The sequence below is a fragment of the Glycine soja genome, chromosome 3 (assembly GCF_004193775.1).
Source record: "Glycine soja cultivar W05 chromosome 3, ASM419377v2, whole genome shotgun sequence".
Lineage (NCBI taxonomy): Eukaryota > Viridiplantae > Streptophyta > Magnoliopsida > Fabales > Fabaceae > Glycine > Glycine soja.
Genome location: NC_041004.1, coordinates 9,112,296 through 9,126,520, shown reverse-complemented (window position 1 = coordinate 9,126,520; position 14,225 = coordinate 9,112,296). Strand labels below are relative to the sequence as shown.

Below are 14,225 nucleotides of genomic sequence, written 5' to 3'. Positions count from 1 at the left end.
CAATGAAGGAGGTGAAGTTTTTCAATGAGAAGGCAAATGGGAAGTCGAATGGCTATTGTCAAGTTGAGTTATTTGACCCTTTTGCTGCTACTACTTGCAAGGAAGGGATGAATGGATTTTTTTTAATTTTAATTTAATTTTTCATTTAAATTTAATTTTAATTTAATTAAAATATGATGTTATATCAGATGACAAGTGGTCAGCATACATGTCACACTTAATCTAACGTGGTATCACAAGTAGTTTGTCGACGTATCAAATAAATAACCACATCAGCAATTAATGGATCCTTTTTAACGACAGAGACCTCATACAAAACTTTTAAATTATAGTGACCCATCTCAAAATGAAAAATTTATGAGGAATCAAATGTAAAATTCAAGTATATATCAGGGATCAAAAATATATTTAAACTTATTTTTTATATGGAGTAATGATATTTGTATATTTAAAAAAAATGTATATCATCCATGCATCCACCTAGTAAATATAGTTAACCAAAAAAAATGCACGGCCAAATTATGTACTCCAATAAAAAAAAATTGTTAAATAAATATTCTTATTGCTATAACTCTAGCAAAAGTCTTTCCGTAAAAAAGAAAGTCTTATTTGTAGCTTATTTGTTTTTTTTTTAAGATGATTCAGGAATTTTATATTAATTGTCATTTATAGACTTACTTTATTTGTAAAAATAACATAGACTTTCTTTTTTCTAGGGATCTTAATTCTAATAAAAAAAATATTAAGATTTGAATCTTTTAATATAAATGTTTAAATTATTATAAAAACTAATAAAACTAAAATGAGTTATTTATCACAAATTTAATCGGATCATCTAAAAAACATAAAACCATCAAAAAGATGCCAAGAAAACAAATTTTAAGCGGATAAAGAAAGTTGTAAAATGGCTATCTAGCTATGAAGTATATGGAGGAGGAGAAATGACAAGGTTTCGGAAAATAAGGATGTCCCAAATGAATTTATGGTTAGAAAAGGAGAGGAGTTTCACCAAAGTTGGAAGTGTGTAAAGAAAAAAGATCATCTAGGAAGAATTAATACTCGAAATTGCATCATTGAAGGCTCGTAAATGTGAGGACATAGATGATTCAAATGCAATATGGATTCTAGCTTCCATATGATTTGTAATACCATTGAAACTGGTTTATGTGTTCATGATGATCAAGGGAGATTGATTTCAGTAATGACATCGTGGAGACAACCATGCACGAATGTTCAAGAAGGTCATATATGGAATTTTAATCATGTAGTGTTTGAATTAGACTATAAAATGGAATGGTAGTTGACAAAATAAATACTACATGTGAGGACTTGAAAAGATTTGAGAAATATTATTGTTGGGTGTAAAAATATTTTAGTTACTCATCCATCCTATGGAATAGGATTTGTTAAGAGACAAATAAATAGAGTTGCTCGTGAGTTAGCAAGGGTGACTCCATTGTTCCCTAACCTTTACTCTATTACTCATGTAATTTTTGTATTGATTATTTGATTCATAATGAAATGAGATAAGAACTATTCCGCAAAAAATAAATTGTAAGATATTTGAATTTCTTAAAAAATATCTTATGGAATCAAATATTATAATGAATAAAATTTGAATAATAAAGTACTATAAATGAACATCTCATCAATATTTATTCAACCCTTATTTTATATAACATAAAATATTAAATTATAATTTTGGTCCCTCTAGTTTCAAAAAATCTTAATAGAGTTATTAAGTTAATTATAGAATAATTTTAAAAATCCATAAATTATAAGTTAAAGGTCAAATTTTATTACCAACAACCATTGACATAACTATATCGGCTTTGTTCCTTAATCAAGTGATCCAGGATTCAAATCATGGTCGGCCCTCGAGTATGGAATAAATGTTGAGAGGGAAATACCCACCTTGTGTGCGTTCAAGATCTCCAATGAAGATATGTCACTCATTTTAACAGAACATCTTCGTACCAATAACATGATTAAAAAAAGTCAAATTTTATCCTCATTTTTTCTATTTTCTTTTTCTTTCCCTTCTTTTACCCCATTTGCTCTCTACCCCTAGTGACCTACCATTCCCAATTCTGCCTCATTGCATCTGGGCACTGGTGCGCAACGCCGTCAATGACACCACCAATGTCATTGACTTCATCACCACTAACAACCTTGTGATACATTGACCTTTTTTCCCTCTCTACAACCCATATCCATATCTAAACAAATTAAATCCTTACCAATCACCAATGACCTTGCGCACAATGCCAACGACACCACCAGCGCCGCTGAGTTTGACAACACCACCAACAACCTCTATGTCAATGACCTTTCTTGCCTCTTACAACCTAGATTTAGATCCTTCACCAAGATATAAACCAAAACCTCACCAATCACAATTGATCTTGCTCTGCCACGCACAACCTCACACGGCCACAACATCATAGCAAGGTCACAACACCACCACAAGGCTACCATGCACGACCACGGGCGAACGGGTTTGTGGTGGGTTTCACAATGGTTTATAATACGGTTTGTGCCATTACGGTGGGATTTGCTACGACTCACGATGGGTAGGCAATGATTTTTGCGACGAAGTTTGTTGTGATCTATGGTGCGATTCACGACGAATAACAACAGGATTCACGGTGTAATCAAAGTAAAACTATTATATAATAGATCAAAACCAACACCTACAGTCATCACTCCCTACTTATGATTATTCTTTCTGATAAAAGTATACAAAATAATTATAATAAGATTCAACTATTTACATGACATATAATTTACTGTCATCAAATTATTATATAACAAAAAGTTTAATAATTCTTTTTAAAATTATATTTAGAATAATTTCTAATTAATCCACTGTATAAAAAATATTATCAAAGTAACTGTTGAGCACTAGCACTTCTTAGTAAAGAAAGACCAAGTTCCTAAAACAAAATTCTTCACATAAAATTTAGGCTTACTTCACACACACAAGATCTTTCACTAGTAGGTCCTCCATTTCTCTTGAATCCAAATAAATTTTCTTCCCAATTGCATGTCCTAGAAGGAAATATTGTTTCTTAATACTTGGCTGATTATTGGTTTGATAATGGAGGTGTTTAACGACGTTAATATGTTAAAGTTTAAAGTACATTTTATTAATTAATGTGGCATAACATGATTGGAGGGATAAGGAAGGGGACAAGTTTTTGGAATAGGTGATTTCAATCCGTACCAAATAATTCATTTAAAATATCTATAATATATAATTACTTACTTATTTTAAATTTATAAATCTTAAATAACACATAGATTTAAAAACTAAATTACTAAAGTGAATACTTAACTTAAATCACATTAAATCTTGTAGTTGAAAAAAATATTATTTATTAATAAGAACCAGTTAAATAATGTTGCTTATTACACAAACTCACTTAAGTTCTATTGGTACGAACCAATCATGTTTTTCAGTAGAAAATATTTTATTATGCAAAATTACTTAAATTTAATCAACTCGTAGAGGCACTCTTGCTGCATATGCTCTCATTGCTATAACCCCAGTAAAAGCCTTATTTCTGGTTTATTTGGGTATTATTTAGATGATTTCAGAAATTTATATTAACTGATATTAATACATTTACTTTATTTGTAAAAAAAATCTTATTTTTTGGAATATTAATTTCAATATATTTTTTATTAATATTTAAAGCTTAATATAAAATTTTAAATAATTATAAAAACTAATAAAACTAAAATGAAATTATTTATCACAAATGAAAAGTTTAATCGGATCAACCACAAAACATAAAATTATAAAAAAAGAAAAATGCCAAAATATCAAAGTTTAAGCGGATAAAGAAACTTTTAATAGATTTGAATTTGAAAATAAAATGGAATCAATTACTATAATGAATAATAAAAGTCTTGTATATCAATTTCCCACCATTATTTACTCACGCCTTATTTGATTCAATGGTATTTTATTTAGTTGGATAAATTTCACCAAATAACTAAATTCGTCTTAAAAGTGTACATCAATGATAAATTGATTCCCTTGAAACATTAAAAATACAAATGTCTGAATGTAAAATGAATGTATAAAAAGTTCGATAAATTAATTTTATCAATAAATTTATAAAATTAATTTGTTATTAAGTTGTAATATTTAATTACTAATTTAAAAAAAAATTATTTTTTTAGAACTAATTTATTGTACTTTCAGTGCCAATTTGTTGACTTCTCACACACAAGTTTAACTATTTATCCTATATAATAAGCTGCTGACTACGCTAATCAAAATGCAAGAAACTTTGTCAAATTGGCTAGAATCAAACTTTAGTAAATCAGCGCGTATCTAGAACCCAAACTTAACAAATGAATAAATTAAAACCTTCAATGGCCTCAATCCAATTCCCTGCCATTACCTTTCGTAGTGATCTCAATTTTATCAGTATTTTTTTACCCTCGTCATTCCCTCTCGATTCCGTGCATAATAAACATTTACAGGAGAACACTTAACATCAAGCAGAAGCATTTCTGCTTAGCCTCTCCAATTTCACGTTACAAGTTTTTCACAAGTACTACTAATCCAACTAAGTGAAAATGTTCTAATTACAACCAAAAGCCGAAGAAGAAAAGACTTTTACAATATGCTAGTAATAGTGACGAGGCACAAGAAAGACTCTTCTTCTTAAGAGGAGGATGAGAAGGTGTCAATGATGGTTGTGTGGAGTGGGTCACTCAAGTGGGTGGCCCAGTTGTTGAGCGGGCCCTTGCCGGTGGCGGCGGCTTGGACTGCAAAGCCCAAGAAGCCCACCATGGCAAGACGGGCGTGCTTGATCTCCGCCAATTGAAGGGTGGCTTTCTTCTCTGGGTCTGAGGCCAGGCCCAATGGGTCGAAGTAACTGCCACCTGGGTACAACCTCTTCTCTGGGTCGAGCTCTGCATTCCTCTGGAACTCTATGTAGCCAATTACGAGAACCTCGATCCAGATCAGTGTGGTGATTGAGAATGGAAGTGGTTGCCCAAGGTATGATGACCCTTCTACTAGCTCCACCTTAAAATCAAAGACCAAGTTCATAATCAATTAAGATGCCCGTCATATATACTACTATCAAAAGAAATAACACGCATAATTTCTTTGATTCCATTTATTAGTTAACTTAAACATTTTTATGGCATCAACTATGTGATTGGATTGCAGTAAAAAAAACTGTGATGATAATTGAAGAAATATCAGACATTTATATCGTTCATTCAACCGATTGATCTAGACCACTTGGATATTCTAGAATGGATAATTGCTGCATTCTGGTTGTTTGGGACACAATTTGATTTGCAATTAAATCTATATATTTAAAAAACATGCAATAGGACTTTCACTTCATCGTTCTAAACTGGAATAATAACGTAAAATTAGAAAGAAAGAAAAAGGAATTTAATTAATATTTAGATCATTCTAAACATACAAATTAATTTAAAATTAATAAAATAATATTTTAGGACTTCATAGCATAAAAGAATTAAATTTTAAAATACGGTAGTTTTTCATGATTTCAAACACAAAATTAAAGGAACTGACCACATTACACAACAAACAAAGCCAAGCATCTGTTCCGACAAACACACCAAAACCGTTTAAAAACATTCCAAACTAAAACTAATATAGACTCTTAAATTTGGCACAATTCATGTAAATCTAACCTGTGAATCTTATTTCTTATTTAATGGATCTTGTTCTTAAACTAGAGAGAGTGTGTGATTATCAGATCTCTAATTATCATCATCAAACGATAGAAAGTAGAAATGCCCAATAACTGGAGGGGGAAAAGAAGTCACAGCAGAGAACCGTACCTTTCCGGCGTCTTGCCATGTAACACCAGTGAGCCACTCAACAGTGAGAGCTCCGAGAGTGGCGAGCATGGCCCACCTTCCATGGATGAGTTCGCACTCACGGAACCTCTGGAGCCCAAACACCTCGCTGTAGGGCTGAAACGGCGTGGACTTCACGTCCGCGAGCTCGGTCCTGGTTCCAATGATGTCCCCAGCCACGTTCTTCGCAAGGTTCTGGTCCAGCGAGTCCAGCTCGAACTGCAGGTACTCCGCGGGCTTCCCTAGCCCAAACGGATCGAACCCGTAGTCTCCGACAAGACTCCCATCGAGATATTCGGGCGCTTTGGCGCCCGGATACCAAAGGGGTCTGTCGGTGTCTCGGCCCGATCCCCTGGAGGCTTTCTTTGGGGCGGGAGCCTTTTTCTTGCCGAAGCCGAATCGGGCGTGCACTCGCCCCGCCCCGGAGTGAGCCTCCAGGAGACGCGTCCCCATAAAGGACGAGGTGGCAGCTGCTGTTGCCGTGGCCATGATAGTTTGTGCTAACGTGCGCCTGGTGTGAGAAAAATAGTGGTTATAGTGAGAGAGAGGGATGGGAGATGTATTTGACGAGGGAGGGGAGATTGGATAATCTGTGCAGGGGAGTTTGGGGGCGTTGGATTTGGAAGAGTATCCATCTGACGGTAGAGAAGAGGCTTCGACTTATCGTTATGTTTATCTGGAGGTGGTGACGTGGCGATGTATGTGGGACCCGCTGGGTTCCTGATGGTGCAATATATACGTGGGAAATTTGTGGTGCTGGTTCACTCTTCCACACTGGTTGGGTGGTTAGGATTGCGGATTTGGACAAAAAAATCTAATGAGTTTCTGTGAGATTAATTAATTCTCTTTCTGATAAATCTATTTGGGGTCTGATATTTGGTCGAATGTAATCGAAGTATTGTATTTGTGACGTTGTTGTATTAGCATTATCCCATCATCATTGATATTTTTGTTGGGTAAAGTACAGGATTCGTAAAAAAATTAATGGCAGTTAGATAAATGTGTTACTCCCTCCACCCTAAAATAATAGTTTTCCTTGTTTATTTTATTTACATCAAGAAAATAAGAATAATAATTATATAAAATTAATTTTATATCATCATCAATTTATTTATAAATTTTATTATTTGTCTTTAATATTATAAGAAATATAAATAAAAAATATAATTAATATTATATTAAAAAATTAAAATAATAATTTTTTAATAAATATTTTTCTCTTACACAATAATTATAATGAGACAGATAGAATATATGATAGTGCCAAATGGAATAATGAGAGAAATTAGGTTGGGTTGATTTTTGATTTCTTTCTCTAAAAGAAAAATTAATTTTCTTTTTTGTAAATGTGTGTGTGAGAGAGAGATAAATAAAAATATTAAAATAAAAAACAAATAAAGAAGACAGTAAATTTAAAAAATATTTCTGTATATTCATTAAACTATACTCTCTTAAAAAAATTATTTGACCCTTTTCTGAAGAAAAGATGAGAAAAAGGAAAAAAAAGTAAATATGATATATTAAAATATATAATATGATAGAATGAGAAAGATAAAAAAAATGATGAATTTTAGAATTAAAAAGTGTCTATGGATCATTACTTTATATAAGTGATCAATTAAAACTCTAATTTTATACGATTAAAGTAGAATAACTTTTGTTATCTCTTTAAATTTAAGAGAGTATTTTTGAAATATATATATAATAGAAAATATATAATAAAAATTATATATAATACTGAATAGTGTATTAATTATTTGATGTTAAAATAATAAAATTAAGGTTCAAACAGTTTTGTCAAATTGCAAAATGGGCATGTCACTTTAAAAAAATTTAAGAGTTAGTTACAATGCAAAATAGGCCTGAAATTTTTCAAAATAATGAGGAGTAAACTTGGGCCCTGTTATTTGTATATCTGTGTACTAAGTTCACACCTCATTCTTTTATTAATGTATAGAATTACTATTTTATCCTCCTTTTCCCTTACACTAGCCCATTTTAATTCTCACCCCCTTCACCCTCTCCCTCATTGCAGCACACCCCTTTTCTCTTCCTTCACATCACTGGCAACCAAAGGTTACCTTTCACATTTCACACTCGCTCCCTGATCATGTTGCTTTTCATTCTGAATTGCAGTGAGCTTTACAAATCATCAATTTGTTTTATTTTATTATTGTATTGATAGATGTAACAAATTAAAATTTATTTTCATCATGCATACATACACAATGAATGCAAATTTTTGTTGTGTGTATCTAAGTTTTATACATAAGAAAAAACACATTTTCATTATGTTTCTAGGTTTGATACACAATGAAAATGCATTTCCATTGTTTCTTTTATGCATTAAAAAAATAATTTGATTTTTTTAAATCTCATTATTTCAGTAAACTTTTATTATCTATTATTGAACTTTTAGGTACAAAATGCCGGCAAAAATATTATTAGGTGGCCATAGATGGTTCGAGAGTTTTCACCAAGAGTCTCATTAGAGAGACATTGATGTAGGTACATTTAAAATTGTTCAAGAACTTTGCACGACTTTAGTTTATAAGAAAGAGAAAAAGTGGCAAGAGGCAACAATGCTTGTTGACGCAACACAAATGACAGTTGTTACACTTAAGCTTATTGAGCCTTAGGTGCCCATTGTTGAGACATGGCGCTACTGGATGAGTCAGCATTTTGAGGTCCTAACTCCTACGCAAACATATTGCCCCGTGCTTATAGGAAGGATTAACCTGTAAGAAGTTGAAAGTGAACAATTATGGACGTATGATCTTACACTTATCTTAAAAGCAAAAGATGAATCTTTCATTCAGACTTGTTATTGCACAACAAACACAACCATGGTGTATGCTTTTTTTTTCAATAATGGAACAAGAACTTCATCCACCTTCTAACAGGGTAAATGATCATTAGTCATTGTCATCTCACATATATATATAAAAGCAATTCTTGATCTAGTCTAATATTTTAGTTTTGGTCATTGGGTGAGGTAAAAATAAATAAATTATTATAACTTTTTTAAAGTTTTCATATTCACTTATTATTTATTGGTTTAATTACTTATTTGGTCCATATAGTTTTATTATTTATACTTTTTAGTTTTTATAATTTTAAAGTGATTTTTTAGTTCCTATAGTTTATATTTTAATTCTCTTTTAGTCCTTGTAATTTGAAAGTAGTTTTTTTAGTCCTTATAATTTATATTTTTAATTTTCATTTAGTCCTTATAGTTTGAAAGTGATATTTTTAGTCTATATACTTTATATTTTAAATCATTTTTAGTCCTTGTTATCAAAATATGAGTAATATTATCAATTACAATTAACTACAAAAATATTAACAAGTAATTCATAACTAATTTATCGTAAGATAATTTGTAATAAAAAAATAGTTGATAATTTATAATTAATTTGTAGTTAATTATTTTATAAAACGTTTTAAAGAGATTAAAATAATATATGTATAGGAAGATTAAAAATTACATATATAGAGTTTTCTTTAGTATAGGGACTAAAAGAAGTTTTATAACAATAAAATCAAATGAGTAATTATTTTTTTATCTTCTAAAAATACAGGAAACCATGTAAAAACATTACTAATTTAAAATTTTAGTTTTTCTTATATTTCATATTTTATTTATATTCTATATAAAAAAATAATTTTAGATAAAAGAATATATAAAAGAGGTAAAATATAAATGGTTTATCATTTTTAACTAAACTAAAAAAAGTTTTATAACAATAAAATCAAATGAGTAATTATTTTTTTATCTTCTAAAAATACAGGAAACCATGTAAAAACATTACTAATTTAAAATTTTAGTTTTTCTTATATTTCATATTTTATTTATATTCTATATAAAAAAATAAGTTTAGATAAAATAATATATAAAAGAGGTCAAATATAAATGGTTTATCATTTTTAACTAAACTATTGTTACGAAATATTTATCAACTTTATTGATTATTAAGTTATGCTAAAAAAATTGACTAAACATTTTTAGTGAAATCTCTATCTTCATTCGAAAAGCTCAAATAGAAGAATATGATGTTGATTTTCACTAAAATTAACAACTAACGACTTACTATCACATCATAATAGTAATGATATTTGAACATTTCATTATTTTTAACATCTCATTAATATCTATCATTTTACTCTTTTCTGTTCCTATCACATCATAATATCTATTTTATTATTCTCTTTTTCTAGGTATCAATTGGTATTTGGGGTATCTATATTTATTTTTCTCTAATTAAAAAAAAGTGAGAACACATAAAATTAAACTAATTTTTCTCTGATCATAATATCATTTTAGATTAGATGAAATTAGATCAATTTTATCTTAAAATTAAACTAATTAAATGTTAAATAAAAAATCATATTTTTTATTCATAGGAATTCAACCCATAATAAAAAAAGTTACAATATTTATATATCTTTGTTGACTAATTGAGTTAGTCCTAGTTGCTAAATAAAAAATTTATATAAATAGAATAATTATTTCCCCTCGCAATATTATCTAGTGTAATCCACCTACTCTCCCATCCAAATATCGTGGTTATCTGGCCCAAATAAAACACCAACACTTTGGTGCCCTTTTTATAGCAAAATTTCGGTCAATTATGATTATGATATAAAATAATAACGGTCTTACAAAAATTATTTAGCTGGTAATTATTGAAAAGCAATAGCAATCATTAAATATTTAAATTAAGCATAATATCGTGGTCGAGTGGCAACCGGGTGTGGCCGGTGAAAACCAATTCTCGGGTTGAGTCGTGTGGAGGCAAGGCACCAAAGTCTCCAAAAGTTAACCGGTAGATCCGGTTGCTTTGATCCGTTTTGCTCTCTATTGGGCCGTACCCTCTTCTTTAGTTTCCAACAGCCTTTCTCTCTCTGCTTTTGCTAGTGGTACTGTCTTAGCTTTGATTCTCTGTTCTCTGTTTTGTTCTGTTTCGCGTGTAAGTTCCCCTGTTCCTCTTTTCCTCTTTCTAAGGTATTCTTGTTCTTCAATAATATCCCCCTTTTTTAATTTTCCTTTTTCTTTAGGGGGTTATATTTCTTGGCTTCAATTTCTGTTTGGAAGATGAGAAAATTCGAAGTTTGATTTCTTTTTATACTTTTTTTTGTGGTTTATGGTTTTGAGGAGTGTAAAAATAAAAAAAAGGTGAGTTAGGAGGAGGAAATTGCATAGTATCTGCTGTTTTCATGCTTTTCAATTTTGTTCTCTCTCTCTCTCTCTATTAATTTGAATTTGTATACTGTGGCCTCAAAGCATGTCAAGGGGAAGGATATATGTGACTTGAGGAGTTTTTATGTGCTTCTTTTTGTTGATTGTTATATCATAATTTTGATAATTTAGACTGTCTCTGATTTCTGAACTTTGATGGAAAAGTCAACTTTAATGTGTGTGACAATTATTCTGGTGCTACAAAATCTCAAACATATGAATTTCTTCAAAGTGGATTCCTAGGTAGATATGTAACATTCGGTCAAGCATCAGTTAACCTTAACCCCGTAATATTTCTGAAACTTTGGTTATCGTATGATCCATGTAGCCGACCTCACCATATGTAACACCATATGTAACACCATATGGTGCTTTTATTATACCCTAATTTTAGTGGGGTTCATGTTTTGTGTATTTAGCTAATTTTGCTATTTAACTTCTTGAAGTTCTATCTATCTTTTGTCCCCTTTTTTTGGGAATTTTCTGACTCCCGTGTTTTGATTGCTGTAGATTGTCTTCATACAGGAACTTGAACAATGAAGAATGCAAAGGGCAAGGGAGCAGCAAGGGCCTCAAAAGAATCACTGAAGCCCGTTGATGACCGGTTAGTGAGTGTATCATAACAATTAAGTGAAATTAGTTGATTGTTCATATAAATTTGTATCTCCTTGTCCATCAGGGCGTTGGCTTTCTGGCACATTTTTTTTTATATCGAAACATTATATTAATATCTAATCATACATACTTGATGGTGCATCCAGCTGTTACAGGAAATAATGTAGTGATGGAACATATATCTCTGTTGTTTTCAGAAAGGTTGGAAAGCGGAAGGCTTCCGGTAAGCCTGGGAGAAGTAGTGCACCAAAGAAGGAGAAGAAGGCCAAGAAAGACCCCAACAAGCCTAAAAGACCACCCAGTGCTTTCTTTGTGTTCCTGTTTGTATCTTCTTTACTCTTTCCTTCATATCTCTCCCTCAGAAAAATGATATGACTTATTTTCCTTCTCTGTGATAGTGAGGAGTTCAGGAAGACCTTTAAGGCTGAGAATCCTAATGTGAAGGCTGTATCAGTTGTAAGTTACATGTTAATTTGCTTCATCTTCAATGACGACGTGCCCTTTTTGAATATGCATCTGAATTGTTTGCTGCACTCTTTGTTTGAAGGTTGGGAAAGCTGGAGGAGAGAAATGGAAATCCTTGTCCAGTGCTGTAAGCTTTGCAATTGTGATAAATAATGGCTCATTTTGTTATCTTTTAAATTATTTGACTCTTCACTGTTTTTTTAGTTGTTTTCAATATAAATTTATTTTGAAGTAGATATAGTTTCTCATTTGTATGCAAATGTTGCTTCAATTTGAATTCCAGTAATATCAATATATATGTACCAAATGAACTCATTCTATTGAAGAAGGGATTTATTTTTTTATTAATTTTTATTCCTCTCATTGAAATGTGAAGGAGAAAGCTCCATATGAAGCCAAGGCTGCGAAAAGGAAAGCTGAGTATGAAAAACTTATCAAAGCTTATGATAAAAAGCAGGTCAGTAACCTGTGCCAGTTTTTCTGTTGTGTGTGGCACTTTGATTGTCTTGTGTTTATATACTTTATTTTCTATAATGTTGCCAGGCAAGCTCCGCAGATGATGAAGAATCAGACAAGTCCAAATCTGAAGTGAATGATGAAGATGATGCCAGTGGAGAGGTAGTCTTCTTTCCTCTTTCTCTGTTAATTATGTTACTTAGAATATATTCTCTGTACTTCCTTGAATATTGAGTATGATAGAGAGCTTGTACTGAATGAATATTATGTATAATTGCTCTGAGTGGAGTTGCTTTGGTTTCAAGATTTTAGTTCTAGAGGGTAAATATGAGATAAAGAAGTTATTTTCAAGAAGTAAATGTAATGAATTCAATTACTATGGCAGTTATTAACCCTTTTGACTCATACCTTCGCATAGCAAGGAGTCTTTCGGCAATGGGGTATGTTAGCTTTAGTAGTTATTAACTTGTTACTAACTCTTTGGACTCATCAAGAGAAGTTTGTAGAATAGAGATTTTCAAACATGGATTGAACCTTTTTGTTTTTATACTAAGGCCTCTACGATGGTTTAGCTTCCCAATAAGTTGAAAAGCTGGGTTCCTTAGTTTAAAGAGGCATAAATGCTAGTGCTGCTTATTTTTTAGTTTTTCAGCAAAACATGTATTCTTTTGATGATAAAAGCTCGAAGCCATTCCTCTTTTTTTTTCCCTTTCTTTTTGAGCTCATTTTTTCCTTTTTGTACAGGAGGAGGAAGAGGATGATGAGGAGGAAGAGGACGATGAAGATGATGACTGAGATTGATGTCCAAAACCTTGGTTATGATGTTTTGTTTGTGAAGGAGGCTATTATATATTCTGATTGTGCATACTAGGCTACTTTTTTATATTTGTGCTGGTAGAAAAGAATTTCTTCTTTTGTTGGCATGATATACTCTACCAACTACTTGAGCTTCCCTCACTTAGCTATCGTACCTGAATCACTCTTTGTGCATTGTAGCCTTACATGGGTTGCTTTAAGTAATATAATTTCTTTCTGATCAATGCATTGTTATAATTATAGTTATTAGTATAAATGGAATTATCATTTTCTGATCAACCTTTCATTGCATACACGAGAAACTTACTATCATCTTCATCTCATTGTGGTTGTCCAGCAGTACTAGGAGAAAATGTTTTCAGAATTAGTATGACTTGTCGATTTGTTGTCACTTGTATAATTGATTGATTCATGGTCATTTATATTTGTTTTAGAATTGTTTTTTACAATAAGTCTCCGTGCATTTATTTCAACCCTTTCACTATTAAGCCGGCCTAATGGGGTATAGCAAATTGTTAATAATACATGAGTGAGTGGAATCATGAGATAACTCTTTCATAAAGTTGAAAAAAAAAACATTGTTTCAATCAAACATGACATTCCCTTCCTCGCCTTTTAGTCAAATGGCCTAGCATAGCGGTTGCTTCAATCTCTATGTTATCGCAGAAGAGTCTTTATTTTTACAGACGTTATTACAGAAGAGAAAGGAGTGCTAATTTTTCTTTATAAACTAAAAGAACTATCAAGTTTATAAAATTATAAATAAGAACTA

The 14,225-nt window shown here is 31.3% G+C and overlaps 2 protein-coding genes across 5 annotated transcripts; one reads left to right on the top strand and one right to left on the bottom strand.

The window, feature by feature from the left end:
* Positions 1-4,346: 4,346 nt before the first annotated feature.
* LOC114406146 (chlorophyll a-b binding protein CP29.2, chloroplastic-like) lies at positions 4,347-6,404 on the bottom strand. Its single transcript, XM_028368743.1, has 2 exons — positions 5,845-6,404; positions 4,347-5,047 (listed from the first exon to the last, which is right to left on the bottom strand). The coding sequence occupies exons 1-2, from the start codon at positions 6,349-6,351 to the stop codon at positions 4,682-4,684; spliced, it is 873 nt and encodes a 290-aa protein (XP_028224544.1). The 5' UTR covers positions 6,352-6,404; the 3' UTR covers positions 4,347-4,681.
* Positions 6,405-10,673: 4,269 nt separating this feature from the next.
* LOC114406145 (high mobility group B protein 1-like) lies at positions 10,674-13,709 on the top strand. 4 transcript variants are annotated; one of them, XM_028368739.1, is made up of 8 exons: positions 10,674-10,832; positions 11,612-11,705; positions 11,914-12,036; positions 12,115-12,172; positions 12,264-12,308; positions 12,558-12,638; positions 12,725-12,799; positions 13,382-13,709. In XM_028368739.1, the coding sequence occupies exons 2-8, from the start codon at positions 11,638-11,640 to the stop codon at positions 13,430-13,432; spliced, it is 501 nt and encodes a 166-aa protein (XP_028224540.1). In that variant the 5' UTR covers positions 10,674-10,832; positions 11,612-11,637; the 3' UTR covers positions 13,433-13,709. The 4 variants fall into 4 exon arrangements, with proteins under 4 accessions (XP_028224540.1, XP_028224543.1, XP_028224541.1 ...); XM_028368742.1 differs by lacking the exon at positions 13,382-13,709 and adding an exon at positions 13,023-13,070; XM_028368740.1 differs by having other exon boundaries at positions 10,744-10,867.
* The last annotated feature ends 516 nt before the right edge of the window (positions 13,710-14,225 follow it).

Coding starts and splice junctions, on each gene's coding strand:
- LOC114406146 (XM_028368743.1), bottom strand. CDS start 6,351: ATGGCCACGGCAACAGCAGCTGCCACCTCGTCCTTTATGGGGACGCGT. Junction 5,048..5,844: donor CATGGCAAGACGCCGGAAAG/GTACGGTTCTCT, acceptor TTTGATTTTAAG/GTGGAGCTAGTAGAAGGGTC.
- LOC114406145 (XM_028368739.1), top strand. CDS start 11,638: ATGAAGAATGCAAAGGGCAAGGGAGCAGCAAGGGCCTCAAAAGAATCA. Junction 12,037..12,114: donor AGTGCTTTCTTTGTGTTCCT/GTTTGTATCTTC, acceptor TCTCTGTGATAG/TGAGGAGTTCAGGAAGACCT. Junction 12,173..12,263: donor ATGTGAAGGCTGTATCAGTT/GTAAGTTACATG, acceptor CTTTGTTTGAAG/GTTGGGAAAGCTGGAGGAGA.